Below are 21,753 nucleotides of genomic sequence, written 5' to 3'. Positions count from 1 at the left end.
TATATATATATATACATTTAAAATTTAATAATCTTTTTATCACTTTTTAAAAATTACAAACTATTTAACATCTTTTAAACAAAAGTTATTCAGTTTTAGTGTAGAATTATAATATAGAATTATAATATAGGAAACAACATAAAAAAAAAAAAATCTTGGCTTGGATATTGTTTGATAGGATATTATAATCATTTTATTACTGCGTATGATTTATTAAGTATTTATTATTGCATACTTTATGAGCGGGAAATTAAGATACGCATACACACACAACGATATAGAAAATACCGTGCGATAAATGTGGCGTGTAGCGTGTTGGATTTGATTTTGCAGCAGTTACGCGAGCACAATCTAACAGGAGTATTTGAATTTGCCTAAAAGCCTTGCCGGATAGTATCTGGACGCTGCGCGTTCGCTACGGTCCACGCAATCCTCATAGTTTGCATCGCGAGATCTCCGGCATACGGACTGCACACTTCGGTCAACTATTCCCGGTACGGGAATCTCCTTCGCCTAGTGACGCATAGTCGAAATCTGATAGTTACCACCGTGGAATGAATATGCGATACGCGCGCGATGTCCATACTGACGCGTGCCCGGCAAGTAAATGCCAAGTTCCATCAAGTGCCTATATTCGGTAACGCATATATGTGCACGAGTATCAAATGGATAATACGCGTTTTGACTCGGATCACCAAATCTCACTAATTAGTGCTGTGCGGTCACGATACTAATCACACTTAGAGACAAACCGAACCATCAGATACTATTGGGAATTGACCTGAAAATCATACACATCAGCTTGATTGGGTGATCAAATAAAAAATATGATTCTAGCAGAGAGGTGTTCTTGGAAAAATTTTTTTTTTGCTGAATTTTTTCTATTTTACAATAGATTATCGTAAACTTTGAAAATCATAAAATTGTGACTTCTATATTCGTTCTGGAAAATATTTTCAACTTTGGTAGAATTTCTATTTAATTTTTATTTAATTGAAATATAAAAAGAAACATATATTTAATGCGATATTTATGAAATGTATTTTTCATATTTTATAAATGTAAAATAATTAAGACTGGCATACTGGTGTAATTGAAATTTTAATTTGAAATGCAGTCTCAAAATTTAGAAACATCAATACAATCGATATCTACCAAATCACATTTCAAGAATGAAAACGTATTGAAATAGACTGAACGGTGACTTTTGTTTGACGAATGTCGAATGAAAAAAATTGTAGCAGCCAGTTTTGATCCGTTTAATAATAGAACGTGTCAATTACAAGAGCTCCATTTGCAAGTTTACACCGTGTACGAATATGTACTTGTACAAATTTTCAAAACCAGTTCCTATCGCCAAAATATCGAGAGTACAATTGCGATTTGCATCGGCCTGCCTCTCGACAAAAAATATGCGCACCCGCAGTGCGTCGAATAATGGCGAGAAAAAAGAATAGAAGATAACAAAAAAAAAAAAAATAAAGTAGAGCGAATGTCGTACTCGGTCGAATCGCCGCGGACCCTTCTTCACGCGAATGCATTTCAAGCATAACGCGCTCGTGTATTATGCGTTCGAATAAATTTGAATGCGAATGAAGGTGCAATAAAAAAAAAAGGGAAACAAGTGAAGAAGAGAGGGAAGAGGAGGGAAAAAACGAGATGCGAGAAAAACAAAAGAAAGGATACATCGCGAGTAATTTTGATAGGCTCGACACGCATGCGACGTATATTTCGAAACAAGAAGAAATTGATATAAACCGACGTCTCTAGACAACAATCGGGAGCTGTCAATTAATCGATCAATGCTACTTCGGTTCACATTCCTTTTTACTGGATCCTATCTTTTAATTGGAAGGACAGCACATCGGCCGACCAACTGTTCGGCCGATCAAGCGGATTAGCTGGTTCTCTTGACTTGGAAAGATCAATAAAAGCTGCCCGAGAGCTACAGTCCAAACCATGTTTCCCGCTGGCATCACCGACCTTATCGTCGCCATCATGGTGCTTCGCTGGAAAATGGCATCCAGTGCGCGTCAATATTTTTCTATGCCATCGTTGTGGCCAGAAAGACGAAGCGGATCATTGACTTATCTCTACTTTCTACCTTCTGTTTCACGCGAGCACCGCTTCTTTTTCACAAAGGACTAATTAATTATCATGATCATTAAAGTTCCTCGCTTGTGACCGTTTCAGAGAAGTAAATTTTTTATTAGATTCTTTCACGTGTCGCGAGTTAAAAGATTAGTAAACTGGAAGGATAAAGGGAACGCGAAAATGACTGATAGAGGAAAAGGCCCATCGTAATGGCGAACGTCGCTTGTAGTCAGCCATTGTGTCGAAATGCAAATCGCTCGATAGCCAACGGCGGACGGAAATCATGGAGCATCTATGTGTGCGGCACATCTCCCTGCGTCGCGACGCGTCGCGGGAAAAAGCTTTCTTTCTGGTACTGCTACCTCTTCACCGCTCCGCGCGCTCATAGAGGAATCTGACTCGTCAGACTGGTTTATTAAATTTTCACGGTACGGCGGACACGTTTAATTTTACTTTGTATTGATTTTACCGCAGAATGGGAATACGGTACGACGGACGATGTAATTCTTTTCCACAGTCTGCGCGGAGAGTTGAACCTCGCACACAATGTGCGACGATACGAAGCTTCAATCGACAGTGTACCCAATGAAAATTGACTCGTCCGCGCGTCAATCAATCGATTAATAGTCGAAAAGTACACAGCGCGTGGCTGCGAAAGCCGCTGGTCGTTTTGTACCGAGCGCAAATGTATATTACGTGAAAATCGCTGTGGAAATATTTACAATATCTCGCGAATCGTACAAATTTGAAAAATTATTTAAAAATACCGGACATATCAATAAAAGTCTATCAATAATTAATGGACCTCTGTGACTGTCGATCCGTCTAGACAATCTTCGCTTCGTCGAGCTATTCCTTCCCTCAGTCCTCTCATTGTCAGATAAAGCGTTCCGAAACATGTGTGTAGTCGAAGCCATCTCGACCGGACGATAGGTTTTCGAAATTAGAAAATACCAGCACGCCTTGGCCGAGAAACAATTATTTGTTGCAAGCGTCTCATGAAGTACGTGCAACGCCTCGATGAAACTGTTACTGTACACTCGCACTGTATATCCGTCCGTAAAATGTCGTGCACGTTTTTGGCGTTTCAGTTTGTTCTGATACAAGACTAGAACCGAGTGCTTGGGAAGCAAGCCGGCAAGATAGGGATAAAGTTTTGATAAATATCTTTTAAGATGTTTCACAATGATAGCATCTCGCGTCGGTATATCTAAAATTATATAGCACTTTCTTGGATAAGAGTCGATAACATTTCGTTAAATGTTTAAAATCGTGATAGAAATTTAATGGATATCAACACGCAATGTGTAGACATCAAATCTTGCCGACTGATCGAGACTGCGGTACATTGGCATACATTGGCATATTACCAAAAAGCGATTATAAGCCGAGAAATGAGAGATTATAGCCTGAGATATAGTTACGTGCTTCAGACACGCTATGCTCACATGGACTGTTTTTCGAGACAGCATAATGGAGATGTAGCGTAACATGCCTGTGCTTATTTTAATGAGAGTCCAGTGGAAACTTTTCCCGATAACATTCCCGGCTCCATCGAGCTTTTAAAGTAGTTGAGTCGGTTTGTGATTTATGGCTGATACAATAGTCCGTTTCCACTTGAATATATATTTTTTTAATTAATATAAATGAAACGAGCAACATATAATTCTCAGACGTGATTACTTAATAGATACAATTACATTAATTCCGTATTTCGACAGTTTTCGATATATACGTTTCCTCCGTTTGTCAGGTTTATTGAGAGAAATTGTGTCGATATTTTCTATTGGAAGACGTTCGTTAAAACATTATTATTAATACTAATATGTATATACGAAGCTAATTGTCCGGACAGTGCGCCATTATATATTGAAATGTGATAACATTTCATGCAATTTCATGCAATTAGTTGTCCAAATATAAACTATTAATTGTCCAAATATAAATATAAACTGTTATGCCGTGTATATATATGCGTAAAATCACAATTTTTAATCATAGATTAAATAAGTCATCGATATAATGCACTATTCAAACAATTAGGTTCATGACTGTATGTAATATTGCGTATTAATTTTTATCTCTTATTACTTTTATATTACTTAATCGAACCTTTGTTTCCCAACGGAATATTGATTCCAATCTCGATTCGAATCTTGGAATTTTTTTTACATTATCACCGTAATAATAGATGACAATAGGAAGCCTTGGGCACGTAGAAAATTAGTTCCGAGCATTACTGTAGGAATAGTCGACAGTATGAGTCGTCGTAACGTCGTTGAATAATGCATTCTCCGTTACAGCAATGATATTTACAAATGAATACTTCAAAATACAGATGTAATTCTTCATAATAAAAGCAACAAATTATTCATACGAAATGCAAGATGTGATTTTCTTTTATGCTTTTTACATCAAAGCAAAAGCGCGTTTACTTCTACCTTCTGCCTCTATCATATATAAAACATATAATGTGTTTGCTTTATTTCCATATAATCCAATATCTTTCTCGATACCTAAAACTACGCAAACACAATAAACACACCAATACACACCTCAGTGTACTGTGTCAAACGAAAAAGACAGTACTTAGCCTTTAACACGTAATGACAACACGATTGAGCGATCGTATCGTTAATCTCACGCAAATGTGTCTTTACGAAATATTATTCAAAGAGCTAGCAGTATTATATGTACGCACACGCGACGCAAGATAATTATCCCTATGTAAGATCTCTCCGTTCTTCAATAATCCCCGTAATTAAACTCGAAACATGAAAAAGAATGACCTATTAATTTCATTTAGTAATTTTATTTGGTTACCATTGATAATAATTAATAATCCAAATAAATGCCACTCGCCTTTACGTAATTTTGATGAGAATATTCAAATAAGTTACCTCGTGCAATTTACATTTTTTTCGTCAGCGATCTCAGAAAGTCAGGTCTCTAAAATTAATTAACATGTTATATTTATATTACTGTACTTCATCTAATTACAAATAGCAATTAAGGGCCGAGAAGAAACGTTTGTTATGCAAACGTAGTTGTGTCACTAGTTTAAATGCATACAGAAAAGAGACGTTGTTATTCCTCTTTGAAAGATCGTGTCGGCGCGTTCCACAAAGGATCTAATTAATGATATTAAGACTCCGTATTATCAGATTAATTGAACGATCTCTCTTCCATTGTCGTTTTCGCCTTGTTACATTGTTATCTCGTTACCAAATTGCAGTTTTTATTGATAACAAAACCCACAATTTGGTAACAAAGTAATATGGCGAATCAATAAAAAAATAATATAAAAGGAGATAACGCGTTCTGTTTCATCGTTCACGATTTTTTACCTCTCTCTACTACAAATTCTTTTTACATCAATTATAATAATGAAATGACTCTTTTCGAGAGAATTTTTTTTATGAAATACGAATTAATAATGAGACAAAGCGTACTCTATATTGTATTCGTATATTTCATTATGCATAATTATAATAAAATTTCAAAATAAAAATTTCAAAGGTCTATAGTATTCTGAAAAAAAGATAATCACTGAGACTTAAGAAATAAGCGAACCGATCGATCACGGCCGAGAATTTTAGTCTTACGACAATTTTCGACTGTGATTGATCGATTCGTTTATCGTTTCAATCCTACTGTTTACGTTTTCTGTGCGCTACAACCTTAACGAATTGTAGATACAATGTATACACAATTGTATATTGACAAAAGAGTGTTATTTCACAGGGCCTAGGTAGCTCAGTGGTAAAAGCAATCGCCTCGGCAAGCGAAAGATCCGGGTTCAATTCCCGATCTAGTCGACCGCGCTTGATATCTCCTCTTCCTCCCAAAATATCATTCTTTCTCACCCATGGTACAAGCAAATCAGGTTAGTACCGTTGTCTCGCAAAGCGAAAGTGAAAGGATAATCAGTGTGCGACTCTGGCTAGCTTAAGTGGTAAAAGCAATCGTCCGGAAAAAAAAAATGATTCTATCGGAATCATATCCACACCCGATATTTTTTTTTCGCTCCTATAAGAGATAAGATATCAAAAAAATTTATTTTCACGCATGCGTACATATATTTTGTTCCTCTCTACATTTTTATTAAATTAACGTGTAAAAAATGAAACAGTAACATACGAATGGCATTAGATTTTCTTCATATATATTATACATTTATACTCCAAATCAATCATTTATATATTTCTCTTATATATATCTTCAAACTTCACTCTCACGCGAAAAAAACTTAGCTTTAGTTATTTGCCTATTACAAGAGACGAACAATAATGGAAGAAATGCCACATAATAAAGGGAAATGTCGGAAAACGCGTGTTATATCATGTGGTATAATTTCGGGGAACTACTCTTTTTAATTCCCGCTGCTCCAGCGATTACGTCAGGAAGCGCTAGTGTATTCGCGCATTACTTCTCATTTCTCCAAGATTTATTTGACACCGCATGTCGGTGAATATCCGCGCGCCTTCGTATTCGAAAATAGGTGCATATTTCATGGTACATTACGCTCTCTCATTTTCGAGGATTACCCGATTCTTAGTCCTTTTTTATATTCTCCTACGTTTGTTTGTTCTATGCGTGTACGAATAAATATCACGATACGGACGCAATCGTCTATTTCGAAAAAATTAATGAAGATAAATCTCGAATATCTCGATGAGAGCAATATATGAAGCGTCTATTTATTTCGGACAAAATTTAACTATCTTATATATTTATATATAATAGTAACATTTTGTAGTCACCGTACGTTACCACAAATACCATGGTGTATTCACGTTATCAAATTATTAACGGAGACATTTTGCTTCCACCAGCCTAGATTCAACGTATCTCGTCGTTTTCTTCGGCGTTTACATCTGAATTTTCCATCATCCTCTCTCTGAACTCCCCGATGCACTTGGCGCAAAGTTTCCACTCACCTCTAGAGATTGTAAACAGTATAATAATGGCCGTTCTTATTACAGGCTGGTACAATGGGAGTTTCGGGAAAACTTCTGAGATTTGCCATTCCTCAGCATTCTAATTAGTAATGCTAACGAAACTTCGCGGAATAATGAACGCCGAAGCAGTATTGAATCAAGTATATACTGTCGCATGTATTAACGTGTATCTGTGCCGCTGTTCACATTTTGCCAGCAAGTGAAGGTTTCTCTTGTTGTTTGCCTTACTTAAATTAACAGGGAACGAGGGCGATCCGATGAAAGTGAGAAGACGCACGCAAAAGTATCGTTTATTGCTAGCGTTGAGATATAACGTCTATAAGCTTAATTAAAATTTTTAATAAAGCAAAACGGGCAAGAAAATAAAAGTATAAAAATATTTTTAAAATCTCCTTTCTCTCTCTCTCTCTCTCTCTCTTTCCGTTTAAGAAGAAAAAGTAGAAATTAGAAAGTTCACGATGTCAACAAGGACAAACCATCATTAAAATAACAAGTATATACGTACAATAATCTCTTTAGTAATCTTATTTCTTTTTTACAAAAGCGAAATATATTAAATATTAAAATATGTATATTTCATTACGTAAGTAAAATATTTTCAGCATGTTTACACAAGTTGAATAATGATCTCGTGCATGATAAGTAAAGAGGGCACTGATAAGTAATTCGTAAGCGTGATAGTAGAGGTTCTCTATGTCTAACAGTCCATTTACCTCGGATGTGCCGAGTTCTTGTCATCGTCAAGTATTTTCGTTCTACCTAAGTTTGTGTTCGGGCACCGGTTTTTGCTCTTCAACCTCAATGGATGTGTCGATCTATTAGGTCGACGTGGTATTAGCTTCTCTCAGTATCATCGAATAGCTCTTTACCTACTCTTTTTCAATGGAACGGAGAAGAAATTTTGTGGATGCGCGATAGAGAATCGATAACGCATCACCGGATAGCATAGGAATTAAAAAATGTTGGATGGAATTTCCTTTCCTCGTGTTATCTTTTATCAACGCAAAGTAATACGGTAACTCTTGCGCTACAAAAAAAAAATATGTAACAACAATTATTGTACCTGAAATGAAACCGGAAATTCTACGAACAAATAGCATTTGTTCGTAGAAGGGGAAGTGAGGCTTCATCCGAACCAATAAACCGTATTTTCGCGGTCTGCTCGTCCGCTCAAACCAGATTATCGATACTTCGATTATTCCACTTACTGCCTTAACGATGTTATTGTTTGTTCAATCAACGATATTATCTGGACAATTGTGCAACTAACCACACAGGGGTCCACGTCGTGCCCCTGACAGTTTCTCTTTTCTTAAACCCTCCCCCTCCTCTTCCCCGCTCTTGTCAAAAAGAACACAAAGACAATACAGACAATGTATGCGGATTAACGAAAAGGTTTACAGAAACAGTAAAAGAATGTGCGCGGATATTTTTAATTGAATGTTGCCTCGTGAAAGAGTACAATCGAAAATCGATGCAACGCGCATCGTAAATACGTGCACTTTGCCAGTAGCTTTACATCCGATACGTTATACGTGTAAATTTTACATCTCCCTCTTCATCTTCTTTCTGCAGAAATTAAAAATAATATGGATTAACAGCATAATCATAATAATATAGCCAATTTACAGAAATATCAAAAGCACATAACGTATGTGTATTTTCGATTAAACGTCGTGTCGCGAAAATACAATCGGAAATCGATAAAATACGCGGCAGCGGCGAAGTAAACGTATATACTTGGCCAATCGCTTTATGCGCGAAACCGTGAATGTTACGTTAACTCGGTATGGAAATATATATCTCGTATTTCTTCGTGCCGCCTTTCTAAGAGGTTTCTCTAGAAAATTTGCCAGATGCGGCTCGGGATAGTTTCGCTCGCTCGCTCATGGTCTCCGTGGGCATCCACGAAAGAGAAAGAGGTTTGTATCAAAGGATCTTTCCTTATATTACGATCTAAGAGGCTTCCTTCAGTAGATTATGGCAACGTCGCGCTATTGCAACTTCCAATAAGAAGCTTATAGCTCCTTGCTATCAGAGAGAGACATTGCCGAGGAAAGCGATCATGCCTTTTGCCTTGACGGACACTATCAGGTATCGATGCTGTCAATGCGAATATATATTGCCGAGTGCTTGATGCGGTGAGACCGCCGCTTTAGACCTGGACATGCAATTAATCGCGAGTTAATCAAATTAGCGGCTATTGTCCTTGGGAACAGTTGGGACCGCGATCGAAGTGTCAACCGCAAAGGGGACGACTCTAGATAGTTTCTGTGAAACAATTTCAACTTTCTATCACATTCCATATTGTTTTCCCTCCCTTGAGCTATTTCAAAGCTCAATATTTTTAAGCTTATTCTCGAATAGAAATGGTCTGTTTATAATGCGAAAAGAACTTCACTCTGACACTTTTCTGCTTTTAAGATTTCAAAAGTATTATGCAAGTATTGCGCACGTATTTTTAAATGGCTCGTAGGAGGCTTTTATTTATATACGCCAAAGTGTTATAACCGAAAGTTTACTTTCGAACTAATTATTGCTCTCTAAGAACTTAAATAATTTTTAAACTCGATAATTCGAAGATTTAGACTGGTAAAGCGATGACAAATAATTCGCAGCTCGCTGTTTGATTCTTTATCATTCATCGCATCTGATCTTGTGTTTTTAAAACAGATTTACTCGTGCCGCGCCGACGCGACGTGCGACGGTAACGAGGAAATATCGTTCCATAAATCGATCCGCGGCGTGAAAAGGTCACCGAGAAGGGGTCGTCGCTTGTCGAACGTGGCGAATGCCGTGTCGATTATACCGAGCAATGTGGCCGCATGAATATGCGCTTCAAACGAGAAACTCCAGGATTTTGTGATACACTGTAGCACTGTAGCATTCGACGAGTTGCTTGATCAAACTTAAAAAACAAAGCGATGTGTTCACAGAAGATAATTCAACATTATCGTAATTTTTGCAATATATCTAAATTTTATTTATCAATGACATATCAATGAAAATCAACGTCCATTCGAATACTTTTCTAGTACTTTTCTAGTACTTTTATTGAATCATGACGTAGAAAAACGTAGCTGCTATATTATTAAGAAAGTGGATATATTTTTTTTCAAATTTAATTTTTGTATTGGACTACGCGATACTTGAAAATCTATGAAGATATTAAAATGTCACAAGCATTTGATGTACACATGATACATCTACATATATATATATATATAGATATGTAAATATGAATGTCTCAACCTCATAACTTTTTAATGTCAAATTCCTGATTCGGAGACGAAACTCCTGATACCAAAACGTCATAACTTTCAAATAGGAAGCGTTCAACTACGACGAATCTGTACGACGAAAGTTTGTACGCCCAGATTTGGTGCACCGCACATATTGCCGGTGCATGGTGTGCTATGCAATGCTTCAGGAAGACGTGGAGGAAACTCTCATCTGACGACCTGTCTACTGATATCGACATAATTCTGCGTAGAATAATTTTGAAGTCTTCAACGCGTATCGACTTACAGATTAATTATTAATACATACAAAAATATCGGATTATTATTCTAATTTAATACTTAATATACGTAATATCGACATATAATTGACATATTTCTTCTCATATTGTAAATGTTTCATCAATCAGTACGAGAAATGCAATAAATTATCTATTACCTCTTCGATAAGGTAAAACAAGTGAAATATTTAGACATATCGACATATTTTACTTAAAGCAATTTGTATTGATTTACTTAATATTTTTAAAGGACACTTGTTATATAATGAAGCATTAATATTAGTTCCTTTATATTAAAATCATTTTGGAAATACGTTATATTGAAGAATACGATGTATTTGAAATATTTGTTTATGTAGAAAATAATTATCGTACATTTTATTTCCATTTAATAATATACTTATAAAGAGAATAGAATATTATTAATTAATACTACAGTAGAAACAATACCAAAACAAATATATAACCCATTTTATTAAAATTATAATTGCTCCCTTTAGCTTATGATGTATAAAATTGTCACAATATTATTTTATAATTATTTTACGTTTTACTACTTATTATAGAAATTATATTATTATAAAAGCATTTTAACTCACAATGCAATAATTTGATTCTTCGAAATTAATATTTTGCTTGTTTCGATTCCATAACATTACTTTGACATCTGCACTTCTGTTAAATTTTTATATGTTTATAAATTTTGTTTTAATTACATTCATAGTTGTAGAATATTTACCAAAGAGAAGAAAATTTGATTTAATACACTTTTGTTAACTATTGTACTATATAATTTTCAACTGGAATAACAACTGATTATTCTTTTTTTTAACATACCACGCTTAAATAATCAAATGATTATAGCATAATAAAATATTAATAATTCATTTTTTTTAACGTTATTTTACACTTTATTTTAAACATTTTAATCTCAATTCGTAAGTCTTTAACATTCGATCAACAGTCGTGGCAATGCTATACAATCTTCTAAATTATTAAGTTTACTTTCATGTTCTGATATCGCATGCCATGTGCGATTTCTTCGCACATGAATGGCGTCTATATTCTAGAGTGGAAGGTGGATGGATTGCGATCCACGTACGTCGTCGTATGATGGTATAACAATGCGGTATATAACTCCCATTCTACCCATATCAACATCTCATCGCAGCTATCGTAGCTGTATCTCGCGTTATATGCGCGATACAGAATTGTTGCGATCTTAAGGTTTGAGAGTTTAAACTTAATTTTCTCTCTTTTCCATCTCTCCATTCCGCTTCTCTTCTCATTCGTCTCGGCGGAATGTTGTGGCTCTTTCCCGAAATAGATTGTACCGTATATAGGATGTGGACGCGAGTACATACGTAAAGCCTTAGTAAAGGAGACCATTTTCTCACTGGCCCATCTAAGCTTCCTATGATACTGTGGCATATATGACAATTTAAGCATCTGGGTCAGATAGGCACACACGCGAGTTCCCTCCTCTCTCTCTCTCTCTCTCTCTCTCTCTCTCTCTCTCTCTCTCTCCCTCTCTTCGGTATGATCATTCCATCACGGTGCAAATATTGAATTTGCATGGTCCTCTCGTTTCTGCAATGCAGATGTATCTACTTCGAAAGTGTGTGCGCGCGTGTGTGTCCACTGCTCGCCACTCGTACGTATACGCGTCATGTACGACGACGTGGCGACACCGTTTATTGCTCTTTGCAATGGGTTCGTACAACCTATTGTATCAAACTTCCTGTCTAATGAAATCTGATTCGTGAAAACGAATTTTCTCTCGCAGTGCAGAAAATATTATCTGTGAGGCGCTTTAAAGAGCCGTACTCCCCGACTTATACAGATAGCATTATTGATATCGATATTGATATCTTATTATTTGCAACTAAGTATCGATGTTGTAAATCTGTAGATTCATGAAATCTGATACTGGGCATCGGTTTAACATACATTTCATGATTACAAACACTCATCGTCTTATTTTTTATTAATTACTTTTATATTTTTTTACAGAATTAAAAGACTTTTATGTCCTTTGACACTGTTAAACATATTCGAATTGAATGCGAATGATGTTGAAGAAGATGTAATACGTGCTAGTAAGAGCCGCGAGCAGAGATAAAATGTGCACAGAACCAGACGCATAACGCCCGCTATGTTCTTGACACACATATTCCTGTCTTTGAAAATATATTTTCATATTACGACAAAAATATGAGACTTTCAAGGATTGTCGACGTAAAAGTACGTCCCTATGACACGCACACGCGTTCGCGCTTCCCTTTGAATAGGAATTTTTATATCATAACGAGAATATCTTCCTTTCTCCCTCCTTCTCCTTCTCCTCCTCCTCCCGCACTCCTGAAATGCCGTCTGAGTGAAATTGTGGCATTGCTCGCTCGTACATAGATATTTGCTTTCGCAAGCATCCACGATTACAGCAATTGTGCGGTATGTAGCTACATTACGCGTCGACGAAATCGACGGTGGTATGCGAAAACGACATATTCGATATTCGGCCACGTGGCGAGATACGATATAAGAATTTCCCCATATGAAGTTTTCCCAGCGAGCAAGGATGTGCAATAAAACGATTCCAGATATGCGTGAATATTTGAACATCGCTACAACCATCGCGTCACCATCTAAATATTCGAACAATTTGAGTAAGTTGAAATCAGATAAGAGAATAGTGTCAAATAAATAATTCAGATATTTCAGAGGCAAGATGTTTGTTTTCTATAGCTGAACGACACTGAGAAAAATGTCTGATTGAAAATAAACGAATCAGTAGATTTTGATCATATTAAACAAATTTCCAGATGTCGTAATTAGATCTCGCGTTATTTTGACATATTATAATTATAATAGAAATTAAAAATAAAAATTTAGAAAGACTATGAAATAACAACAAATAACAACAAAGTAAATATGTAAATATAAAAAACAAATATAATTATCATCTAAAGCAAATAACGTAATTTGTTTCTTATATTTACACATTTACTTTGTTGTTATTTAGTTTATAGCTTTTCTAAACTTTTATTTTTAATTTGTATTATTTGTATTATTGAACCATGTTATATGATGAATTATAATAGACTTAATTATAAAATTCTCATTTGTGTGTGTTCATTAGAATTCCAATTAAAGCAACCAGACTCTTTTTACAGCGCGCATTTTTATAACTTGAAAGGAATGTAGGTGTATGTTTGATATTTAGCGAAAACAAGAAAATTCTAGTACAGTTTTAGAGGGCAGCGCAAGAAAAAAATAAATTTATTATTCGCGCGCGTACAATAACCGTTATGAGGGAAAAAGGACAATTGCGATCTTATCTTAACATCCATATAACGGCAATAAAAAGAAAATCAACACATTGCAAATTGATCATACATCCATTATCTCGTCCATTTTCTCACGTTAGAGAAATAGATTGTTCCGCGATGCAATAAAAGTTGGCCGAATGGGATCAAAATGGTATCGAAAATTTTCCGAAGCGATAACAGCAGGATTTTCTCATAAAATAAACAGAAATCGAATGCACTTTACGTTAATCCCATTAGTCACTTAATTCCAAAGGGAACGTATCCATTGCAAATGATTCCGCACGTCCTATTTTGATCGATAAGAAGAGTTCCGTTGTCGCATCTTGAATTTTCGCTTCCGGGGAGGGAATGTATCGTTGCTTGCCGCGCATCAGGAATGCACACTGCACGGGCAGTATATACAGCATTATACACTTGTATATGCAACGGTGCACATAGGCAATGTTGATTGTTGCGTGAGTATACAATGCGGCGCGTTACAACAGTTGGTTGTGTCCTGGAAAGGGGAACGTTTGACAGTCTTCGACATCCCGTGAATACTGATACGAACAAACGGGACCTCCAAATAGATTTCGCGATAATAATCCGATTTTCTCGAAGAATGCACAACACGGAGGGAGGCGGCGAGGATGGGGCAAACGTGACGGTTTACCTTTAGAACCAGATTGTTTGTGCTAACGTTCGCAAGAAGGCTACAAGAGAACCTCTGTGCAATATGACGAGGATAAAAACAACCTGAAACTAATTGATTGTCAGTTACTTAAATCCTGCGAGATAATCCTAAAATTGTTAAACCAAAATAATTTCTGCGAAATCGCGACCATTGTGTCAGGATATAATAAATCGAGTCACGATAAGTGTAAATGGACGAAATTCGCTTCTCTAACTTGAACTTCATTACGCAAGACTAATGCGCTCCCGTAACTTTACGTCACTTTCGTCGTGCCCTGTTTTTAGGTGACAAATATTCCATTCTGTGATGACGATGGGTCGATTTCGTCGTGTGACTTCGGATGTGTTAGCACAACCGCTGCGCAGAGTTAAGGAACTACTAATGGCTTCGTTAATACCAGCCGCCGAATCGGTGATGGAATAAGGCTTAAATTTGAACCTGCACCGGAGATGGAGCAAGGGGGCTCCCTGCGGTATAATCTCGACCTTCTCTTCATGGATCGAAGGTTAAGCCTCTCCTCCACTCTATCCCTAGAGCCAATCAAAAATTAGGTTGCGTCTATCCATATGACCTGCGCGCTGCAAGCGCGAATGTTGCACTATCCGCGTTAAAATATACAAACCATACCACCGTCCCAACAGAATTGCAACACTGAGTTCGAGATTAATCGACCTTTCTCGCTCTTCCTCACCTATATCTCAGTTTTTTTTATCTTGAACAAGCTACGATTAATATTGAAAAGATTAAGGGGAAAAATAATAAAATAATCAATCTTATTTATCAAATTTTCAGTGATCGGATTATTAAATTTTTCAAACTGTTTGAGAAAAAGATTTCAAGAATTTATAAAAATCCTAATTGATTTCTCGCACGATAAAATATTCTAAATGTAAAAATCTGCGATAAATAATTACTTTCAGCCAAATTTTACATCGTGAAAACATTAAAATTCAAAATTCAATGCACGAAAGAATTTGTGTTCAAAGTAAAATATGCTACTATGTTGGAACACATTCCATACATAATAAAACATACCGCGGTCGCAAATCCGATTCCATCCTACAAATCCATCGCATGATGTTCAAAATGTAGGAACATCATAAAATAGCAATGCTATAAAGCAAAATGGCTATTCAATATTGTGTATATCAAATTGTCAGCTTTTCAAATTTAAATTATGTATAAGGTAAATTTATATACCATAATTCCTTCATTACGATCAATATAGTCGTCAATTTTGATATAGTTCGAAATAAAAATATATTTGCATTTAACAATTAAGTACTATACTCGAAAAAAACATTAGAAAGAAAAGCTTGAAACATCGAGAAACATATTGATGAAACTATAAATTTTTTTCAACGCCAAGTGAACGGAATAATCGATCATCAAAGTACTTGATAGAAAAATTTTATTACAACTCAGATTCTTTTAAACAAAAAAAAAAAAAAAACAAAACAAAACAAAACAAAAAAAGAAGCGAGCTCTTGAGATATAGTGCGGATAAACGGAGCGGATGCAGAAAATTGATTCCTGCATTCTTGATTCTACGGCACCCTCATCACTCTTATCCGTTGCAGTGTCAGCTGCAGCGGCATGACGAAATATTTTCCAACTTTGTCGGGGAGTATCGAAAATCGCGATAACCATTGAATACATCCCATATACGTGTGTACATGGTCGTAGGGTTATATTTAGATAGTCGTGCGACCGGCGAACAAGCGCGCACACAACACGCATGGGACACAGACGTACGTATATACGGCGTGCATACACATATTGCAGCGTATGCCACATCGTGTGTTTGCATATGTGTACACACATCGCGTCGCGTCGCGTCGAGTCGCGTCGGCTACATGTATCCGTGTGCATGTATCAACGTTCCCAGAAACACGTTACACTGACCCAAGGGACTCGTATCTTTGATACTGGGTCATCCCATGACAAATTGATCGGTGACATTGCGCCGTTGAGCTTCGGCATGAGTCTTCCACGCTCGAACGAGGAAGATCCTTTCGAGGGACATGTACGATGCGGTGGATTATACTACCGCTAGGTGTGAGATCCGCTAGATCCGCGTCTAGGCTGTGCTGGGTAAATTTCAGAGGTATAGCACTGATACCATTATATGAAATATGTTAAGCCTGTGGGGAAATATGGCCTATAGGAAAATGATATTTGCGACAAATATTTGGCATTTATACAAATAGCAAACACAGTGTTTAAAATTTTATTTTATTTCCAACACAAATAAACGTAAATTTAATTTGCGTTTAAGTAACAATCGTAAAATAATTGAATATTTTCAATTTTTTTATATATTATCAAATTAATATACTCTTTAGATTTTTAAATAGATTTGGCAAGTATGATTCTGGAGATATTATACTATATATAGAAATCGCGCCGGTTAAATGTATATATGATATTATTAACATCATGAATGAGTAACGTTGCTATTTAAATTAATTGGTAAATTTTTTTATAGCGTATATTTTTTATTATAGTGTTATTGCAATATTTAGTTTTATGCAAACTTTTGAAACGTATATTTCTCACGTAAATGCGAGGATTGCAGTAATTGGGGAAAAATTGAATATCGTAAAACAGGGTATCGAGTAATGTGCTGCAGCAACGTGAAAAATTGATTTCGAAGGTCAAATCAGGGTACCGATCGATTCGACGCGACGCGGTGGGCCGACCGAAATGCATTTACAGAGAAACAGAGAGTGTGACAGAGAGAAAGAGAGAGAGAGAGAGGGAAGCATGTTCTGGAGCGTTAAAATTTCTGGCCGACGAACGGAACGCGACGTTCGACAGGCAAACCGATTCGACAAACGCTCCGTCTCGATTAGTGACTTTATTTAAATTTAAACGCCCGTTCGCCTATTCAATGGTGATTATCGCAGCTAGTAATTGCCGGGACGACATCGCGATTGATTGTTTTACGATCCTATCAGTGTGTTCTATTTTATCGGGGCCAGTGCGGTATAATCTACGAATACGCCTACGCGCGTGTGTACGCCTGTTCGAGGCGATTTAAAATGTCCGATACTCTCGCGAATGATAAAAAGCCAAATGGGCGTGATAGAAGCCGTTGGACGTAACACGCGCGTGCGATATTTTCGTGATATACGTTTACATGTAAAATCACTGGTAGTAAAATCGCCTGGGACGTATCCCATCCAATTCCGACATGACCCAATTCTGTTTCGTAAGCTGGTGGCGTGCCTTGTCATAGACGTCACGGAACATGATAAATGTTTTCCAAGTAAATGAGTAAATTGCATTCGATACAAAATTTATTTTTACCCCCTTGCAAATTATTATGTAGAGAATAAACGGAAATCTATTCCGAGTGATGTCGATATAACCTCCCAACGACATACAACTAAAATCTTTCGATACATCGATCTCGTTGTTAAGCGGCTCAGTTACATAGTAATATCGTTCGAGTATCTTTAGATATGTGATAAAGATAAATAATCGTGCGATACTATTCGCGTTCAAAGACAGAAGAATGGCTTAACGCGGGTCAAAAGAAGCGCGCTTTGTGAGACCGCTTACGAACGAGAGAGATTGTTCGAAGCTCTGAAACGCACCGCATGATTACGGCACATTGTCGGCGGGGGACGCGAGGGGTGCCCCAAATACGAGGCACAAGCGCAATTATTATTACGCTCGTTACTCGCATATTCCATTCAAAGCATTCGGGCGGACATTCGGTGGCAGCGACTGCCGCAGGGATTATTATCCTATTGAGCTCGTAAGAAGCAGCCCGCGTGCGATGTCGTATGAGCCATCGTCTTACGACATCCTCTATCTGCTAACCAACGGAACATAGTGTAACAAGAAACGCTTAGCTCGTAGAGAACCCCGGTATAACTTCGCTGCTCCGAGAAGTATCTCGAGAGGAAGAGAGATCCCTCTTTCTCAGGAGGAAGAGATAGAGATAGAGAGAGAGAGAGAGAGAGAGAGAGAGAGAGAGAGAGAGAGAGAGAGAGAGAGGGATGGCAACTCCAGTATAACGAACGGCTTCGACGATAACATAGGGCGACGCCGAGGCGCCACGTCTGTGCGAAGACTGCGCGAGTCCCGACAAGACATACGAGAACGATACATCGTTCTCAAGAATCTCTCCTCGAGCGATTTTCAGTTCTATCGATCATTTCACCGACGACGAATAAGAACGGCGTACGGGAGGAAACGTAGATAGATGACGAAGCGGCTTGCACACAAACGAGATAGAGAGAGGAAAGTAGAAACCGAGTACCATCTTGTTCCCGTTATTAGATGACGGCAGATAGCCGATACGAATATAAACGACACGATGAAAACTAATTAGTGGTCGATGAGACGATCAAGCGTTTTCCGTTTATTTTGCCAAATGATAAGGAAGACTAGTAGTTGCGTTAATAAACGCGCAGCTTGAAACGCCTAGAGTCAACAATAATAATTGCGCATTAAATCTATTAAAAGTACTCATCCCAAGGAATGCTCCAAGTTAAGAGCGAATCAAAATCACTTTATTTTAACGTCATGAAAGTACAAAATGATTTAATATAAAATTTGATTATTCATTCACATTAAGAATTAAAATAAAATAATTTTGATTTTTTCATTGATTTTGTGTGTTCCTTGAGGAGAATTCTCGGTGCAGTTTTTAATGTTCATTAAAATTAATTTATAAAATAATTTTATCAGGATTAACTTATCATTTGTGAACAAGATGCATTTATCGTATAAATTTTGAATTAAGAAATACAGAATCTCAGATGATCAGAATGCCAGTGATCAGAAAACAGCCAATTAGTATTCTTCATCTTTTTGTATCGCCGAGTGAAAGGTTCGAAACGAGAAGAATTTTATTAGAAAAGGACAAACAATCAATTTTTAAGAGACGTTTCTAATGAAAAAAAACCGACAGATATATACGTACCTATATAAGTTATTTCTGAATGATCTAGTTCTGTATAAAGATCAGGCTCTTTTTTTATGCGATATGTCCGTTTTAATACTCCGTAAAACGTTCCGCGCGATAATTATGAAGACGTAGTATATTTTCATGACAAAACTATATTACGGTCGTAAAAAAAGCTTCTCTCATAATGGCGATTCCATATGTGCTCTTAGCCACATACACATGTATACGTGTGTGTAGAATGTATCCCCTCCATTTTTGCCTCCAATACTAAATTGCCGGCACCCGGCAATACTTTTATCGCTTCTTTTACGGCACCAACCTCCTTGCCTTCTAACTCCGTTTTTGAATCCGATGGGACTATAAAAATAAATTAGATAAGACGAAATAAATGAGTAAGAAACGACGGCGGCCTATATACTTGTTAAAAGAGGAAAGAAAGCATACTAAAAATTCACGAAAAGAATTTCTTCCGAAATTTTCTTTCGACATCAAGCGACGATTTTTTGCTCACTCTCGATTAACAGATCGAATATTCGATATTTCAGGATGCTTTAAGTTTAATTAAGTTTAATTTAAGTTCAATTTAAATATTTATATTTTAAGATTTTTAATATAGTTTAAATTTTATATTAGCTCAATACATATCACGTCATATCTTCATGTCATGATATAACATTGATGTGACATTAAGAAATAAAAGATAATGTCATAATGCATAATTATATCCAATTCTTATAAATACACGTGATCGATCTAATAAATCTTTCTCATTTATTCATAGGAACGAGAGCAAAAGAGTCGGGCGAAGAATAGTATCGTTAATAATTTGCCTCTCGTTGCTGATGACAATGGAGGTGAAGACAGTGGCAGCTATGAACGTGACAAACGTATCGTCCGTGGTAGTGTCGACGCTGAAGCCGTTTACAACGACGGAAGTAGTTTATCAGCGATTCGCCATCGAGCCGATGGATCAAACCGCGGTGATTGGCAGCCGGGTGACGCTTCCATGCCGAGTTCTCGATCAAAAGGGGCCCATTCAATGGACCAAGGACGACTTTGGCCTAGGAGCTGTTAGGAATCTCACCGGATACGAGCGATACGCCATGATCGGTAGCGATGAAGAAGGCAAGTATAAGCGAATAAGATAATTCCGGAAATTCTGTTTTCACGCTCAAATGGATTCCTTCATCAACCGCGTAACATACAGATACTGCAATTATGCAAAATACAGTGCGATTTGCGATTATGAAACTTCCTGTCTTACAAAAGAACATTCCAAAAGTCAAACATCAAGAAACTAACGTTACTAGTTAGATTTTGTTCCAAGGCCCTCTTTGGACCCAATAAGAAAAAAATCAAGGTCTTATTATAAGTAGCTCGTCTAATGCTCTCTTACAACTTTTATTTGAAACATTTTTTTTCAAAAATGTATTGTTGTTGAGATATTTTGTGTTTAAATTAAAATGGCCAAACATGTTTCGGTCCAAGTCAAGGATATGGAATCCGTAGCATCTCAAGATTTAATCATCTAGAATATCTATTTCAAATGTAATTTCGATTGTTACCGTTAATTTTTCTGCACCATTTGTGGAATGTTCTCTTTAATCTTTAGAAAGATTCCTTTTATTTCGTTTTACTAGGAAAAGATTGGGAAATTCATTTATTCGATAACTAACTTTCGGCAATTTTTTTAGCTTTAGAACTCGTGAAATAACGCTTGAAACAATAACCGAGGATCATCCTATATATTAATGTTTTTCGATACAATGTTTTATGCTCTCTCGAACGTGAACTTAACCACGTTTAAATTTCCTACTGATAGAACTGCACTTTTTATGAGTAAAGGATTATTTAAAAATCTATACGCTACATCAACATACTATAATACGCCGCTGGCCTGTTTACTCGTTCAAATTCAATTTCCGGCCGCAAGGTATTGATTTTCTGCCGTGTCGAAAAAGTGTATACACATTCACCCGTAGAACTTGCGCATCATGAAAAAATATTTCACGTTACTTAGAGATTATATTCGTAAACATAGCACACATAATATATAAAGAAAGAAAGAACTTGGATATATTTTTAACAGACTTCCACGGATCCTTTCTATATAAAGATTATGCATTTTGCGGGTTTCTTCTGTGTCCAGATTTCATTCTTGGAATGCCAACGTTTCGTAAACCTTGCAGTTCACTTCATCAAGGTGAGTATCAGGCTGTTCCTCGCGAAACGCATAATCTTTATGTAACTTG

General features: G+C 36.6%; 1 protein-coding gene across 1 annotated transcript in view; it reads left to right on the top strand.

Annotated features, from left to right (window-relative positions):
* The window catches only part of LOC108686991 (irregular chiasm C-roughest protein-like), a 125,996-nt gene that overhangs the window by 59,752 nt on the left and 44,491 nt on the right, over nucleotides 1-21,753 (top strand). Inside the window, exon 2 of the mRNA XM_018192538.1 lies at nucleotides 20,283-20,626. Coding sequence (XP_018048027.1) covers nucleotides 20,283-20,626 — 344 coding nt within the window. The remainder of the gene's footprint in view (nucleotides 1-20,282; nucleotides 20,627-21,753) is intronic.

This window comes from Atta colombica, unplaced genomic scaffold (assembly GCF_001594045.1).
Source record: "Atta colombica isolate Treedump-2 unplaced genomic scaffold, Acol1.0 scaffold198, whole genome shotgun sequence".
NCBI classification, from domain to species: Eukaryota; Metazoa; Arthropoda; class Insecta; order Hymenoptera; family Formicidae; genus Atta; species Atta colombica.
The sequence above is the reverse complement of the archived record's forward strand: the minus strand, read 5'-3'. Positions and strand labels throughout refer to the sequence as shown.